The following is a 16,210-nucleotide window of genomic DNA, read 5'->3' as shown; positions in this document are numbered from 1 at the left end:
TATGATTTTTAAAAGTCAAAGTTTAGTTCTTTGAAATAATTAACAAAATTGATAGAACTCTAGCAAGACTGATTGACAAAGAAAAGTTATGCTTTACCAGTACTCAAAATGAAAAGGGGGGGTCTTACTACAAATTTTAATGTATTAAAGAAAAATTGTTATGTAAAAAAAGTTGAAATTTTATTTGAAATGGAAAATTTCTTATAAAAATATAACCTTGCAAAAACCGAATCAGAAAGACAGAAAATTTGAATGGCACTATAATTATTAACAAAATTGAATCTTGAATGCCAAATTTACCAAGAGAAAATACTAGACCCACATAGCTTCATCAGTGAATTCTATAATTTATACTGTTATGGAGTAAAGGGAGGAGAGGATGAGAAGAACACTTCACAGCTGTTTTCTTGAGACCAGTATAATATGATATCTCAAACTTAAAAGAACATTATAAGAAAGGAATATTATAGGAAAATCTTGCTCATAAGCATAGCAGTCAAAACACTAAGCAAAATATTAGCCATTCATCAACATCTTAAAAACCCATAACAAAGTTGTATTTAAGCCAGGAATATATTAACTTTCCAAAATAAGGAGCAGCTGGGTGGCCGATGGTTAAGCATCTTCCTTCTGCTCTGGTCATGATCTCTGGGTCCTAGGATCCAGCCTTAGTCGGGTTCCTTTCTCAACGGGGAGTTTGCTTCTCCCTCTGCCTCTCCCCTCTGGCTTCCTCTCTCTCCCTCTCTCTTTCTCTCAAATGAATAAATAAAACCTTTTAAAAAAATTCCAAAATAAGTAATTATAATTTGCCACATTGAGAGAATGATGAAGAAATATACCATTTCAATAGATGCTTAAAAATCAGTTGATAAATTAAACACCCAATTTTGATGACTACTTTTGGCAAACTGGGAATAAAAGGAAAATTTATTAATTTGATAAAGGATATCTACAAACATTCTACAGTATGCATCAGATTTAAGGGTGAAATATGGGAAATTTTCTTTAAAATCAAAAACAAGGCAAAGATACTCACTTTTACTGCTTCATTTTAACATTGCACAGTGGTCCTAGACTGTGCAATGGGGTAAGAAAAAAAATAAAGACTGGAGAAGAATAAACAAATCTGTTATTTTTTACAGATGATATAATTGTGTATGTAGAAAGTCTGTACAAAATTATTCATATATACATTACTGGAATTAATAAGTAAGTTTTAAAGAAATTGATACTCAGTTTCAAAATCAATTAAAGTTCAAAAATCAAAACATCAATTAAAATCAATTATATTGATTTAAAAATGAATTATCACTGTTGTTCTTCCTAGTATTTCACCCTAAACCATACCCTGACTATAGCAGACAACCAAGAGAAGAACCTATTCCACTTAGGCCTCAGCTCTGGAGGGCAGAATAAAGGCAGCCTCTTCATGTTTTCTTTCAATTACTCTTTCCTTCATTCATTCAACATTTTTAAAATACCCACCCTATCCCAGGCTCTATCTTTGCCTTTAAATGGCTCACAACAAAGTAGAAAATAACAGACGTGGCTTACTACAATAAAATGTGTAGAGTAAACAAGAATATTTGTGTGGAAAGAAAGCACAGAAGTGGAAGCAATTTGCTCTATCAAAGAATTTTAGAAAAGATGTCACAGAGCGGGCATTGTTTATGTTGGTCTTTGGATGATTTAGTAAGGTTTCACCAATTCAAATAAGGATAGAGAAAATCAAATTTAGAAGAAACAGAATAAATAAAGGCATAAAAGTGTGAAAATACTTGGCATATTTGGGAAACATAAAAGCTAACAAGAGTAGTTAGTAGATCTTTTGCTTGATTAATGTATACATCTATCCTCATGTACCTATTTGCAAAATCTCTATTTAGCTTTGTTCTCTTCTGTTCCAAATCATGAAAATAATGAAGTTGATTTTCATGTCTCATGAGTACAGAGTGAGTTTTAAAATTGTTATTCAAGAGCTTCTCCAAGGATACCCTTGCCCATTTCTATAAATGCATCTTAGGCAACTAAAATGACTTTGGTTATTTAAATGATCTGATTCCAAAGAATATGAAAATTACTTATTTACAACACAATAATGGCCACATTTTTTATGGTGTTTTAAAATAGCTGTATACTTAGAAATTACATGATATGTAAAACTTAGCAAACATCTGAATACATCAATATGGTGTTGCCACTTTGTGTAAAAAATGTAGAAAAATAAATGTCCTGTCACTGAGTCAGAAAATTCCTATAAAGTTCTGTAAGTAATGGTTGAATTTAAGCTTTAGATCTAATAAAGCTGGATGAGAACTTCATATGTCAAGAGGTTGTGTTAAAATTATCTTGAATCTTATTACTTCCTGATAATTATTATTACTTGATGGAAATGCTCAACAAAGATAGCATGATGGGTGTGTGATATTTCCTACATCTGCATCTGCTTTATCTTCCTATAAGTATTAAATACAAAAGTACTCGGATTTACATAAAATATATCCTTATTTATCTTTCAATAACTCTTAACTAACATTGATTAGACTCAATAGCCAATGATTTTGCTACATCTTCTTAGCCAAACTAAATACCTAACAGCTTTACTGCATATTCTTAGTTTTTGTCCCAAATTTAAGAAAAATGACTATTCATTTAATATTATTTCATTACAGTTAGTTATTAGATTACTAATAATGACCAATACTTATAAATATTTGTTAAATAGCTGCTTTAATCAGATGTTTTTAGTGCTTTTAATTGTGAATGATTAAATCAACACTCTAGAAAAGACAATTCTGTGGTCCCTCTATACAAGGTTTTAATTTTTTGAAAACAGACTCTAAATGGCATTTGCCTACTTGCCAATTCAGAGTAGTACCTGTTACCTTCTCTGCAGAGCTACCAAATCAAAAATAAAGAACCTACATTGATAACTTTCTGAATTCATCTCTGTCTGTGTGTATACCCTTAAAATGAAGCAAATTGGGGCAATTTATTGAAGTTTAAATCCTCTAAATGACATTCACCTAAAACATGCAGGGAAATGGTTTGGGAGATTTAAATTATCACTGTAATTGCTTTAATTTTCTAGGTTGCTTTTATAAGTAGACACAACTTTTTCATATCCAACTGACGATTCCAAATTGGAGGTTTAGGATTGTTTGTATTTTTAATCTCAACACCCTAAATCACATTTACATTCTGCATAACCCAGGTCTTAAAAATAGCCCACAAACCTCAGTGCAAGAGAGTTTCAGAACCTTTCCAGTAGGCAGCACCTTTCAATTTGTCAGCATTTTTACTCCAATGTCTCAGGAAAGCTTTTTGAAGAGCTATATGCTGAAATCACCTCGTTCTTTTGTTCTTAGATATTTGAACATTGATGTTTCAAAATGTTTTATTAGTAAAATCTACCTGATTTCTAATAAAATTTTTCTCTAATCTCTGAGACAGAGTGAAAGGAAAGAGTATTTATAAGCAAGGTAGCTCAACCCTATCTAATTCTGGAGTAAGTTTTTCAAGTAACCTTCTGCCTATGATTCATTAGTTTCTCTGAGTTAAGAGCATATTACTAGGATAACATATTCTTGAAGATACTGTCTGAAATACCAGATTTTTAAAAACTTATTTTTAAAAATTTTAAGATTTGAGATTACAGCACTGACACGTTTTTTCTCTCTCACTAAACTGAATTCCAAATAACCTTTTGATGTTTTAAAGGTTTTTCTTTGGCAGCTAAGAAAAACACTCTTGAAAGTTCTATTTCGTGAATTTACCCAGGTATAAATAACCCTAAGCTAGTCGGTTATTCTATGGCATCTGGAAGAAAGGTGCTATTGTTTTAGATTCCATGATTGAAGTATAGAATAATCAATTCAGAGAGACCCTGAGGGGAAGATTCACTCACATATGTTGTGGAAACTTGGAATTCCTGAGTTTTTAGGTTTTTTTCTTCAGATGAAGAGACATAGATGAGTTTGTATTTCAGTATAATGTCTAGTGACATTGGTTCCTTTTCATGGCATATTATAGTTTGACCATCATTTTGAGACTATTAACTTTAAATTTTCTAATAAAACTCCTTTTTTGTTAATACCTTTGTTACTATTACTTTCTTTAATTTCTAGGTCACAGTAGCTAGACAGCTATTTTGTTTGCAAGTGTTCTGGCTATGCAGTTTCTGGTGCTATACACCAAGCTACATCATCAAGGTATTCTTAGGATGTAGCATCAGATTTAGTTCTGCCAAAACACTCCATAAATTATTTAAAGTTCCTCTTCATTTCTTGCAAAGCAATGTTTGCTAAGCTTGTCCATGAAAAATCAGTGTAATTCCAGAAGATCATGATATATTTGCAAGACAGGAATTTATCCCATGTTTCCACATGGACATCTGCTTAGTTATAAGAACAGTAGAAGTTAAATGAAAATGCAGTTATTTCCCCCTAAAAATACAGTTATTTAGCTTTGGTTTTATTTGAACATTTTCTCTACCATTTATTTAATAGCAGTTGGATAAAAGCAGCTGTGTCTCAAGGCTTTCTATTGTGAAGTGTCCAGAAGTGTGAAGTGGTTGGATGTAAAAACACTGCAAAAGTATGGATAATAGACTGCCCACTTTCTGTCTACTACAACTTCCCTGAGGTTTTGTTTGCAGGGCCCAGCTGCATATACAGACATGATGGAATTTGGTTTGTGAAGAACCTACAAAAATTACACAAATAACTCAGATTTTTAATGAATAATACACAGACATGCACCTGCTTCAGGGACTTCATAGATTAGTTTTGTGACCAATAGAAAAGTCCCTTGGAATTCAGTTATATGGCTGCAAAACAGAAAATAAAATTGGCTACACTTCTAGAACTACTATTAGCAAAATGAAAATATTAACTAGTTCTTCGAGCAAGCTTTTTTTTGTGGGGAGGGGAGTTGTTTCAGTTTGCTTTGCTTCTGTCAGACTTACTATAAAGTCATAATATTCTGCTCATTATTATCTACTGTTCTTGCAGCTGGAGCCACTTGCCGAAGATATTCTCCACCAAACCCCGAATATGAATGCTGTTGTTTCTTTACAGAAGATCATTGAAATTCAAAGTATGTCTTTAAAGTTTATTTTTAATTTCTAATCAGGTACAACTAATTAAACATATTGAAAATGAAAGCACATGAAAAACATATTTGAGTTTCCAAATATGAGAAACATATTTAGAATTATAATTTGCACATATTATATATTCGTACCTAAATGTGTTACTGCCTTGCTCTTACTGTGGCGATCTAACCTTATACTGGTAACTCAGAGGCATTAGATTTAGAATCTTGTTTTTCTCATATTTTCCAAGTACTTGGATTTTTTTTCATTGCTATCACTAAGTGTCTATCCAAAACAATGAAATTAATCTAGAAATTTTTATTATATTGTCTAATCTTAACTAAGGGTAAGTTGTGTCCTAATGATGTTGGAATTCAGCAATCATTTACTGGTTTTAAGTTTGTCAAGAGAGGAAAAAAGTTAATGAGAAAGCCTCACTATTAGAAAATACAACTAAAGAAAGCAAGGAAGTCAGAAACTTTACTATCCAGTCCCTTCATATTGTTACTACTTTGTGAAGAGATACTCTTTTTTAGATGGTAACACTTTCTCACACACACACACACACACACACACAATTCAAGCAGGAATTAACGTGAACATTAGCATGAAGGGGAAAACCAAATGGCAAAATTATATGTGAAGAAGAATCAGGAAAACCCTTAGCTTTGCTATCATCCTATAGAAGCATGTTTTAAACACCACTGAAGAAGCCTCCTGCTAGCTTTCTGAGTCCTTGCCTTTGCTTGCTCAGTAGCAGTTTGTAGATATGGGTGTATTTGGAGTTCTGTGTGATTCATTCATACAGTGCTGTGACTGTTTACAAATTATGCCATACAGGAGCTCATAACAATCTCCACTTTACTTAATTTCATTCATGCCTGGTCATAAGTGCCCCATAAATATTTATTAACTATATATCATAACTGGAATAAAGTCCATATTTAAAGATTTTCAGAGAATGGAAATGTAAACATTCAAATACTGGGGACCAAAACCTCTGAAAAAAGACTAAGATAAAGGAACTGACAGATGAAGAAGGGGAGGCTGGAGAAGAATTCATAAGCTTGGGTGCAAAATCCTGTCATTACAATAACTGTCTCAATTCCACTGAGAGTAAATTAAGAGTCTCTATTATATGTTATTCCAAATCTCAAGGAAAGGAATCTGAAGTGGTCTTTGACAGCCTTCTCATATTCATCTACATCCAATCTAATACCTCCTGCAGGTCATCAATAGTATAAAAATATCTAGTTTTTATAAATATTATTCTTTTTTATTCTGAGCATTCTTTTGCCATTATACACAGATTAGTAAAAGTTATTATTTTTATGTATATTCTGATCATATCACTTTCAGTAAGCATTCTTGAATACTTATGTTGATGGAAGATGACTTTATCAGTTATCAAGGCACAGAAGTTATGAAGAAGAATAAGGTAAAGTTCTTGGCATTAAAGAGTTACAATCCCTTGAGTGAGAGATGCTTAAATAAATCTTCCAGTACAGGGCCATGAGGAGCACTGAGCTCATGGAAAAGGAGCATTCTCTTTCTTAAGTCCCTTTCAGCTGTGTTGAGAGATGCTAGAGTGAGGAAGGCTCAAGGAAGGTTCAAGGAAGGCTTCATGGCAGTGATAGAGCCTGAGCCTGGTCTTAAGGACTGAACAGGGTTTGGGCCAAATGAAGAGTGAGTGTTTGGAAGAGAACAACAAAACCAGAGGTCTCAATTTTTACACAGGTATGAAAAATTCATAGTTTGTATCTTCAGAAACTGTACTGTTGCCTTTTGTATTAGATCTAATTTCCTAGTAATGGCTTTCTACTGCATGACTTTTTTTCCTTTTACCAAAAATTACATTTTCAAGTGATTTTTGCAGTCTGCACTAGCCAAACAAACCTGTTTGACTCTAAAAAAGACCATTCTATCACAACCTGCTGTATGAGAAATCTGCCCCTATGGATTATGGATATTAGTCTTCTGTTCCAAAATTCATTTCATAGTACCCAACACTAACCACTTACTCCATTTAAAATTCCATTTCCTTCTGAACTCCTAGTGAGGATTGCACCCAGCACTTATAAATCCAATACTTCCATAAACTCTCAGCAATAACATGTGGATTTTAATTAGTAGCGTTTTTCTTTAAATTTTTTCTATTATTTGAGTTTTTTGTGTATTTTATAGTCTGTTAGTCTTGGTTCCTTAGTTAGAGGATAATCATCAGGAGGACAGGAATCACATCTTTTCACCCCTGCAGGTACCTATAGAAAGGGTTGGCAGCAGGGGAGAGGTTTGAAGTGCATGGGAGCCTGGGAATCAAAAGTAGGCAGATTTAAGTGTAGGATTTGATCTTCAAGGCCCTAGGGAACCAGAGCTTGCATCAAAGGGAGCTTCTGAAGAAGACCTCCTTTTTCTTAGTCATAGACATATAATGTAGTAGATGTTGTTGGCTACTCAGCAACAATGCCTTCCTCACTTATACTCAAAAAAAGCCTGGTTTTACTCATGAATCCTTGTCACCAGATACCATGCAACTCAGGGGAAGATGAACTTATGCCCAGCTATAGGGGAGCTGTTCTTAGTCTAATGCTAAACTAGTCAACCCACTTCACAGTGATTGGTTAAGGAATGAGTACATGACCCTATTTTGGCCACTGAGAATCAGAGCTGTCTTCATGGGTGTTCAGCCTCTGCAGTCACATAGGCCACACACTTAGAAGAGTTCTGTGCATGGTTTAATGCTCTTACCGTTGCTGTCTTTAAATTTTTATCAAGTTTTGAACAAGGGGCCCACATTTATCTTGCCCTGGGCCCTGCAAATTACGCAGCCAGCCCTGATAAAATTCAAGGTGTTAGTGATGTGAAAAGGTATTTGCCAAGAAGGGCTGATACTAACATCACCACAGGGAGAAAGAACTAAGGTTGTGGATGAGAAGGAACTGAATGGTGAGTCAAGGTAAAGGGAAAGACAAAGACAAGATGAGAGTGATCTCTTGGCATTTGGGACATAGAGTAGAAATTACTACAGAGAAAGTTGTTTCAGACTTTGGCTTTGACACTCTGTGGTACATTTTATGTGGTTCTGTGAATTGTGTGTCTTTTGGGGCCATTTAATTGTATGTCTTTGGGGCCACTCTTCCAGACTACAGAAACAGAAAGGGGCTGCATAAGGTCCATAAAGCAATAAAATTAAAGTCAATGTTTCCGAGTAACAAACTTTATAATGGCTTGAGAAATTAAAATTCTGCATGCAGGGAATGGTTTTGGGAGGTGTTTGAATTTCAGTCTACCTCCTAGTACAGGTTGTGAAGGATTCTTTTGTGTTTCAGCTTGGGACTACAATATCAGATAACTATGTAAATGTTGAGAAGCAGGATTTGTAGCATGTGGGAAACATTCAGGCAAGTTCCTAGATAGCCTTGTCCTGAGGCAGACAGTGAGGTGCTGACAGGCCTTATGTGAATTTCTCTTTGAGAACTGAGCCCTCCAGCTGAGGGTATGCAGGTGCTGGAGGCTGTGATTAGCATTGGCCCTTTGCCTGGCCACAGGTATGATAATATTTGGCAGCAGGGCCATCCCTGTTGTCCTATCCTTGTTTATGTTACTCATTTAACGGAGAAGAAAAGACCTTATGAGGCAACACGTCAGGACAACCATTCCTCCTGACAGGTAATAAAGACCCCTCCTGACAGGTCAGGTTCTGGTTTCATCTCAAGATGGTGGATGTATACAAAGATCAGCCATTTTTGAGATGACAAAAGAGATGGTCAAGAAGCTTCATGTTTTCACATGCTGTTCACTCTGCTAACAAGTGTTTTGCCTCATCCCTATAAGTTTTCTAGACTTAGTTCAGATGTTATCTCTTTTGGGAAGCCATGTATCTCTTCATTGTTATTCTAGATTAGGCACATTTCCTGTGTGTTTTCATAGCAGGGATTGTTTTTGCTGATGTTCTTTGTTTTTAGTCATTGAATCCTTTGCACAGTGTCTGGCACATAATAGGCATTGTGCAAATGTTTATTGAATGAATGAATCAGCTAATCTGTCAGTATTTGCCACATTTTTTTTCTTAGCCAGGTTGATTTTTTTAACTAAGGTAATTATACTCCTTGGCTGGCTAACCCATGCGGACAAGAGATTAAGAAGAATGGGCAAAATATATGCAAGCTCTTTTCTTCTGTCTTCCATAACCCATAATGATGAATCATTTCTAAATTGGAAAGAATATGGATTACTTGTGAGCTACCATTTCTGTCACTAATCTTTGAGATGGCAATTCTCAGAGCTGAAATTAATTGTTGGCTGATGACTGTAATCACCAACAAGTGATGCCAGATAAGAGTCAGCCCAGAGAAGGATAAATGATCCTCATATGTATGTTTCCTTTCATAAAACCCATCCTAACAACTTATGGAGTCCATTGCACTCTTCTTCCTTTCTTTTGCATTGGAAGATAAGAAGCAAGATTCCCAAATGCCTTTTTTCACACCAGTCCTGGCCCATGATACCATGTTCACTGATTTTGAAGGGAGGAACCATGAAGTGAGTTTTCCATAAAACTTAATTCATGTAGTTTGAAAGACTATAATTTTAAGCTCCAAAACATATAATGAATGATACTGATATTGATCTGTGAAACCCCAAAATATGAAAACCACAAGTACAGAGCCATGGTTTCCTTTTATTTATTCAAATTTTTAGTAAGAAGAGTACTCTTTTTAAGTGTCAACCAGTTTTCTAGACCGCCTACATGATAATAGTGATAATCATAGTATCTTTTGATTTGTGGATCAAGAAAAATATATATGTACACAAGGATTTGAGGATTCTTTAAAATTTTTGCTGCAACCCTCCAGTGGTTTGCAGCTGATAAGTTGAAAAACACTAGTGTAGAGGATTTAAAAATGACAGGAACTTCAATATAATCCTCTCTGCCACTCACAAGCCATGATTAATAAGCCACTTAACTTTTCTGAGAAATTTCAAGAGGAATGGCATGGCATATCACCATCCTACTTTACTAAGTTGGATCTACTATGGCAACAAAATGGGAAATAAGAATCAGGATTATTAAAAAAAATGGTTATTTCCCCCCTCCGCCCCCACTCTCATCTCTTCCCTACTCTAAGGATTCTTCCTTTGTTTAGTGGATTGGGGTCTTCTTAGAGTTTCTATGCCAGTCACAGCAAAATGGTTACATAGGCCAGAATGAGGAAGGGACAGTATTTGTCATGTATATTCTTGTCAAACAACATCCGTGTTTCCAGCATATAAAATTTATCAGTATAGCTAAATCTCTATTTCTTAAGACACACATACGTGCACACACACACACACACACAGTTATTTAGGTCAATGAGAAGTGAATCTGTGGTCCTCTGAATTTACCCAGCTTTTGAGGCCAGTATGAAAAGGGATAGGATTTTCTCATTGCAGGAGAATATACCACGTGACCAGGTAATTGAGGTAGTCCGTTATCCCCTGGTTCAAGCACCGCAATGAAATAAGAAGTAACATGGGATGCCTGGATGGCTCCATAGGTTAAGCTTCTGCCTTCCGTTCAGGTCATGAATCCAGGGTCCTGGGATCAAGTTCCACATCAGCTCCTTGCTCAGTGGGGAGCCTGCTTCTCCCTTTGCCTGCCACTCTCCCTGCTTGTGCGCATGCTCTCTCTCTCTTTCTCTCTCACAAATAAATAAATAAAGTCTTTAAAAAAGAAAAAGAAATAAGTAACAAATGATTTTACAAGCAAATGAAGGCTAATTTTGTTGATTTCATTTTCACTCTATTTCCAATGGAGATAACTAGATGGTAAAATAAAATAAACTGTTGATGTACCCACTAAGTGGATAATCAGAGGAGTGCTATTCACTTCTCTTGGTGATTAAGAGATCTAGATAGTAATTAATGAGACAAAGCTATTAAAGTAAGACTTGTTCTAAAGAGACAACCATTGTCTTTTTTAAGTGAAATGCCATTCTCAGCCATTTCCTCCTTTTAGCCTAATACCCTTTATCTACCCCCCTTACCAAGGAGAAGGGGCATTTACATCAGACAAATCAGGACAAAATCCAGATTGTTTCTAAGCTGAAAGGAATATGTATACATCTCTTGTTGTAAGGAAACTGTCCAATATCTTGACCTCATGGGGTTATGCACACCGATTAAAGAGTTGTTCCCCAGATTGCAACATGTGCTGCATAAATCATCTTAAAAGCTTTACTAGCTTCTTGACTCCACACCCAAATCCTAAACCACACTCAGTTTTCTTCTCTTTTTGTTCCTTCTTATTTTATTTTGATTTTCTATCTTTTTTTTTCTTATCTCTTTCTCTTTTCCTCTCTCCTCCATCTTCATCCTATTGAGGTCCAGGGAAGAAGAATAAGAGATAACCCACAATGTTGGAAAGGAACTTTTAACTCATAAGGATTTGGGGATTCATTTCAGTCAGAGAAGGAATGTGGTCAAATCTGCATTGCAAAAGATTATTATGCCTGCAGTAAGGACAGGAGATTTAGCATGGCTTACTGTCAGACGTGAGCAGTTTATTTCAGAAGTAGAATTGAGTTGGTATGGTAATTAATTGTCATGGAGGGGATTAATGGATTTCTAGATTTCAGACTTGGACAACTGAGTAGATGGTGGTGTCACTTCCTGTGATAGGGACCAGTGCCAGAAAATAACGGTTTGAAGAGGAAGATGAAAAACATTAGACTTAAAGAAATTTGGGATGCCCGGCTGGCTCAGTTGGTAGAGCATGTGACTCTTGATCGTGGGGTGAGTTTGAACCCCATGTCGGGCACAGAGTTTACTTAAAAAAAAAAGAAGAAGAAGAACTTTTGTTAATTAAAATGCTTGAAGTTGGGGGGGAGGCAGCATCATCCTAAATATCAGTTTTTTACTACAGTGAAGTTATTGAGGGATTTTAGATTAAATCATTTACACACTGCAAATCCTGTAAGCTGCTAGCAAATAAAAAAGTAACAATTACTGAGTGTTTTCAGTGTGCCAGGTATTGTTCTAAGCACTCTTATTAATATAAATTACTCATTTAATCTTCTTAACGACCCTATGAAGTAGGTACTATTTTCATTTCCAGTTTACAGCCAAGTAAACTGAGGTACATCTAGGTTAATTAACTTCCCCAAAGTTAGACAGTTAATAAGTGGATAAAGGCAACATCATAAATCAAGCAGTGTAGTTCCAGAGTCTATAGTCTTAACCATTATGTTATTCTATCTCACAAATAAATTCATTCTTTTTGCAATTTTTGTGTATCCTTTTTGCATTTCTTCAAAAAATGACATGTTTAGGAAAAAAATCAATTTAACTGATGATTTGGAATTTTGGAAGTTCTGGTTAATTGAGGTTTAGTCAGTCAGTTCTAGAAGGGTAGTGCCAAATTACAAGGAGCCATGGAGCTATGAATCTACTTTGGAGCCCCTTGTAAACTTGCAAAATACATCTAATCGCAGAAAAATGCAAGGATTGGCAGAATTTCAAGTTCCTGCCCTTTTGAGTTTAAAACCTTGACTGTTGTCAGGTGTGAGCTGCTATTTGTCATAGATTTTTTTGGCTGAGACAGAGGCCTTGACGTTGCAGACCTGGGCCAGGCAGACCTTCATTGAAGAAAAGCAGCATTAAACATTTTCCTACTATTAACCCCACCAACCCTTGCTTGCATCAGAGCCAGATCAAACTTGTACATGTAGGTCTTTGAAAGTTGATTTTGAACTTCTAATTAACCATTCTCTTGAAATTTTGAGATTCTAATTATTGTTTGGTGGAGCACTAATACTATAAAGTACCAAAGCCAAAAGGAAAATCTGCTATATGCTTAGAGATTTGTCTGGAATTTTTTTTTATTCCAACTGCATCTGTAATTATGATTTTTCTTGCACTCATGTTCTACTAAGGCAAAACTGATCAAACCATGAGAATAAATAAAACTATGCATGTTTCCAGGACTGAACACTCTTTAAGAATAGGAATGCATTGTAATTATACAGTCAGCTGTTAGCACCCAGATGAGCTTCACACATACATTTGATTCCATTCACTGAGATAAGGTGTATTTAGAAGGTCAAGTACAGGAAAGGATCATTTGCTAGGTATTTATATATATTATGTCTAGTCCTCACACAACTCTGCAATGCATAATTAGCATAATTATTTTCCTCATCTTGTTCATTAATGAATTGAGGCTTAACAAGTATAGGTCTCTTTTTTTTTCTTTTTTTTTCTTTTTTTTTTTTATTCTTATGTTAATCCCCATACATTACATCATTAGTTTTAGATGAAGTGTTCCATGATTCATTGTTTGTGCACAACACCCAGTGCTCCATGCAGAATGTGCCCTCCTCAATACCCACCACCAGGCTAACCCATCCTCCCACCCCCCTCCCCTCTAGAACCCTGTTTGTTTTTCAGAGTCCATCGTCTCTCATGGTTCGTCTACCCCTCCGATTTCCCCCGCTTCATTCTTCCCCTCCCGCTACCTTCTTCTTCTTCTTCTTTTTTTTTTTTTCTTAACATATATTGCATTATTTGTTTCAGAGGTACAGATCTGAGATTCAACAGTCTTGCACAATTCACAGCGCTTACCAGAGCACATACCCTCCCCAGTGTCTATCACCCAGTCACCCCATCCCTCCCACCCCACCCCCCACTCCAACAACCCTCAGTTTGATTCCTGCAATTAAGAATTCCTCATATCAGTGAGATCATATGATACATGTCTTTTTCTTTTTGACTTATTTCACTCAACATACTACCCTCCAGTTCCATCCATGTCGTTGCAAATGGCAAGATCTCATTCCTTTTGATGGCTGCATAATATCATCAAAAAGGAGAATTACAGACCAATATCCCTGATGAACATGGTATATATAGGTCTCTTGTTGAAGGTCTTTCCACAGGTAAGCAGGAAAACCAAGATTTGAATTCTGATATGACTATGCTATCAAAGCCCATTTTCTGTAAAAGCATATGACCTCCTCTTCCTCTTTTCACAGGTAAGAACAGAGTTTCACCACATTTCCTATTCCCAGATATCCCAGGATAGACACTCGACTAGACCTCTCATAAAATATGAGAGATTCTGCCTACATTAAAACAGTCTATTTTAATACATTACTAGGCTTACTAGAATGTAAGGGAATAGGAGGAAAAAAGAAATAAGCTGAAATTTAATAGAGTAAGTAACACAAACAGGGAAAGTATCCCTGGGTCAAATGACAATATCAGTGCATGAGAAAGCCTAAGGTCTGCATCATAGTTGGGGATAGGAATTTGATGGGTACCAAAGAGGTTTTATCTTGGTCCACTCCTAGTTCTGAAGGAAGCAAAAGTGTCCCTAATTTAGACCCCAGTATATGCTGAGATCAAGTTCAACAAAATGAACTCAAATTCAAATTCAAAATTTGAATTCATATGAATTCAAATAAATAAATATATACTTATTTAAATAAATGGATAAAATCAAGTACACAGGGCACAAGCCACTAGGGAAAGTCAACAGAAAAGAGAAACAAGAGAATAATAAGCCTTATTTGTGGGGTTAAAATGGAGGAAGGGCACTATTTTCAAGTAATGAAAACGGATTAAAAATACTCATGTACTTTCCCTCCTCCATGGAACTCCACTAAGATAATAAAAAAGAGGGGTTTTGTTCTGTTTTGTTTTGTTTTTCAGACATACACTCATAGGAATAAAGAATGAAAAAGGAAATAATAGGAACCTGGAGAGCAGATGACCATCTGTTACTGTCTTAGTAGACCTGGGGGAAAAAAAAATATCCCAAGCCAATACTGGCAGGCATATCTCTTGCCAGAGAGGGATACATCAGACCCATATGCCATAGAATTGTCAACCCACACACCTAAGACTCTTCATTTCATTTATCATTTCTTTTAATTCATTTTCCTTTCTTTTCTCCATTTCTACATCTATCTTGAAAACAGTAACACTTAAATTCGTTTGCCTTTCAATCTGCCTTAAAAATCTTACCTTTCTACTTTACCAATCTAATAAAATCTCAACCCTGGATATATTCTACAGAGAACTTTCTCCAACACTGGACCTAAATAAACAGGTCTGCTCATGATTGTCCTGAATCATAGCAGTTTGGCTTCCTGTAAATTTATGATCACCAAACTCAAATGGACCCATTATAATCCTGCTGTATTTCTCAGGTCAGCTTGCTCTACCTTTCCAACTACTCTTTCAAACTTCTCCGTCCTCAAACCTCTATCCATCTTACCTTTACCTCGCCTCTTAATCTCAGCAACAAACCTTAAACTCTAGCTACCAACTGCTATTTTTGAACTGTTCATTGCCGTCAACATTTAAGCACCCTAAAATACCCCTCATCTTAAAAAAACAAAAGGAAACTCCAGCTACCTCATTCCTTCAGTTTACCACCCATTTCTCTTCAACCCTTTTGGAACAAAGTCTTGAAAATTGTTTCTGTTTAGTCATCCCCATTTTCTTAGCTCCAATCCCTGTCAGAACCTTTCTAGTCTGGTTGCAATCTGACCCATGGTCACCAGTGGCCTTTTTGCTGCCAGATGTAAAAAGGTGATTTTATTAAACTTTTTGTTTTGAAATGATTTTCGATTTAGAGAAAAGTTGCAAGTATAATACAGAGTTCTCATATGACCTTTATCCAGCTTCCCTGAATGTTGACATCTTGTATAACCTTAGCACAATTACAGAAACTAAGGAATTAACAGTAATACAGTTCTATTAAATAAACTGTCAGCTCTCTTTGGAGTCCACCAGGTTTTCACTAATTTCCTTGTTCTATTCTAGGTTTCAGTCTATGATTGACCCATTACATTTAGTTGTTGTATCTCAGTCTTCTTACATCTGTCATTTCCTCAGTCTTTCCATGCCTTTTATGAGCTTGACACTTTGAAGAGTACTGGTTAATTAGTTTGATGAACATCTTTCAGCTTGGTATTCTCTGATGTTTTCTCATGAGTAAAGTGAGGATGTGCATTTTGGACAAGATTACCACAGCAGTGATGCAGTTGCTTAGTGCTTCAGATCTGTGGTACATAATGTCAATATGTCCTATTATTGGTGAGATTAACCTGGATCACTTGATTATGG

General features: G+C 35.7%; 1 protein-coding gene across 1 annotated transcript in view; it reads left to right on the top strand.

Annotated features, from left to right (window-relative positions):
- HDAC9 (histone deacetylase 9) overlaps positions 1-16,210 on the top strand; it is a 918,445-nt gene that overhangs the window by 869,077 nt on the left and 33,158 nt on the right. Inside the window, exon 24 of the mRNA XM_054505257.2 lies at positions 5,013-5,097. Within this exon, the coding sequence (XP_054361232.1) occupies positions 5,013-5,097 (85 nt within the window). The remainder of the gene's footprint in view (positions 1-5,012; positions 5,098-16,210) is intronic.

The sequence above is a fragment of the Mirounga angustirostris genome, unplaced genomic scaffold, assembly GCF_029215605.1.
Source record: "Mirounga angustirostris isolate CCGP_5_RB_7025 unplaced genomic scaffold, mMirAng1.0.hap1 SCAF_12, whole genome shotgun sequence".
In the NCBI taxonomy this organism is placed as follows: Eukaryota; Metazoa; Chordata; class Mammalia; order Carnivora; family Phocidae; genus Mirounga; species Mirounga angustirostris.
This window is presented reverse-complemented; position numbering and strand designations above follow the sequence as displayed.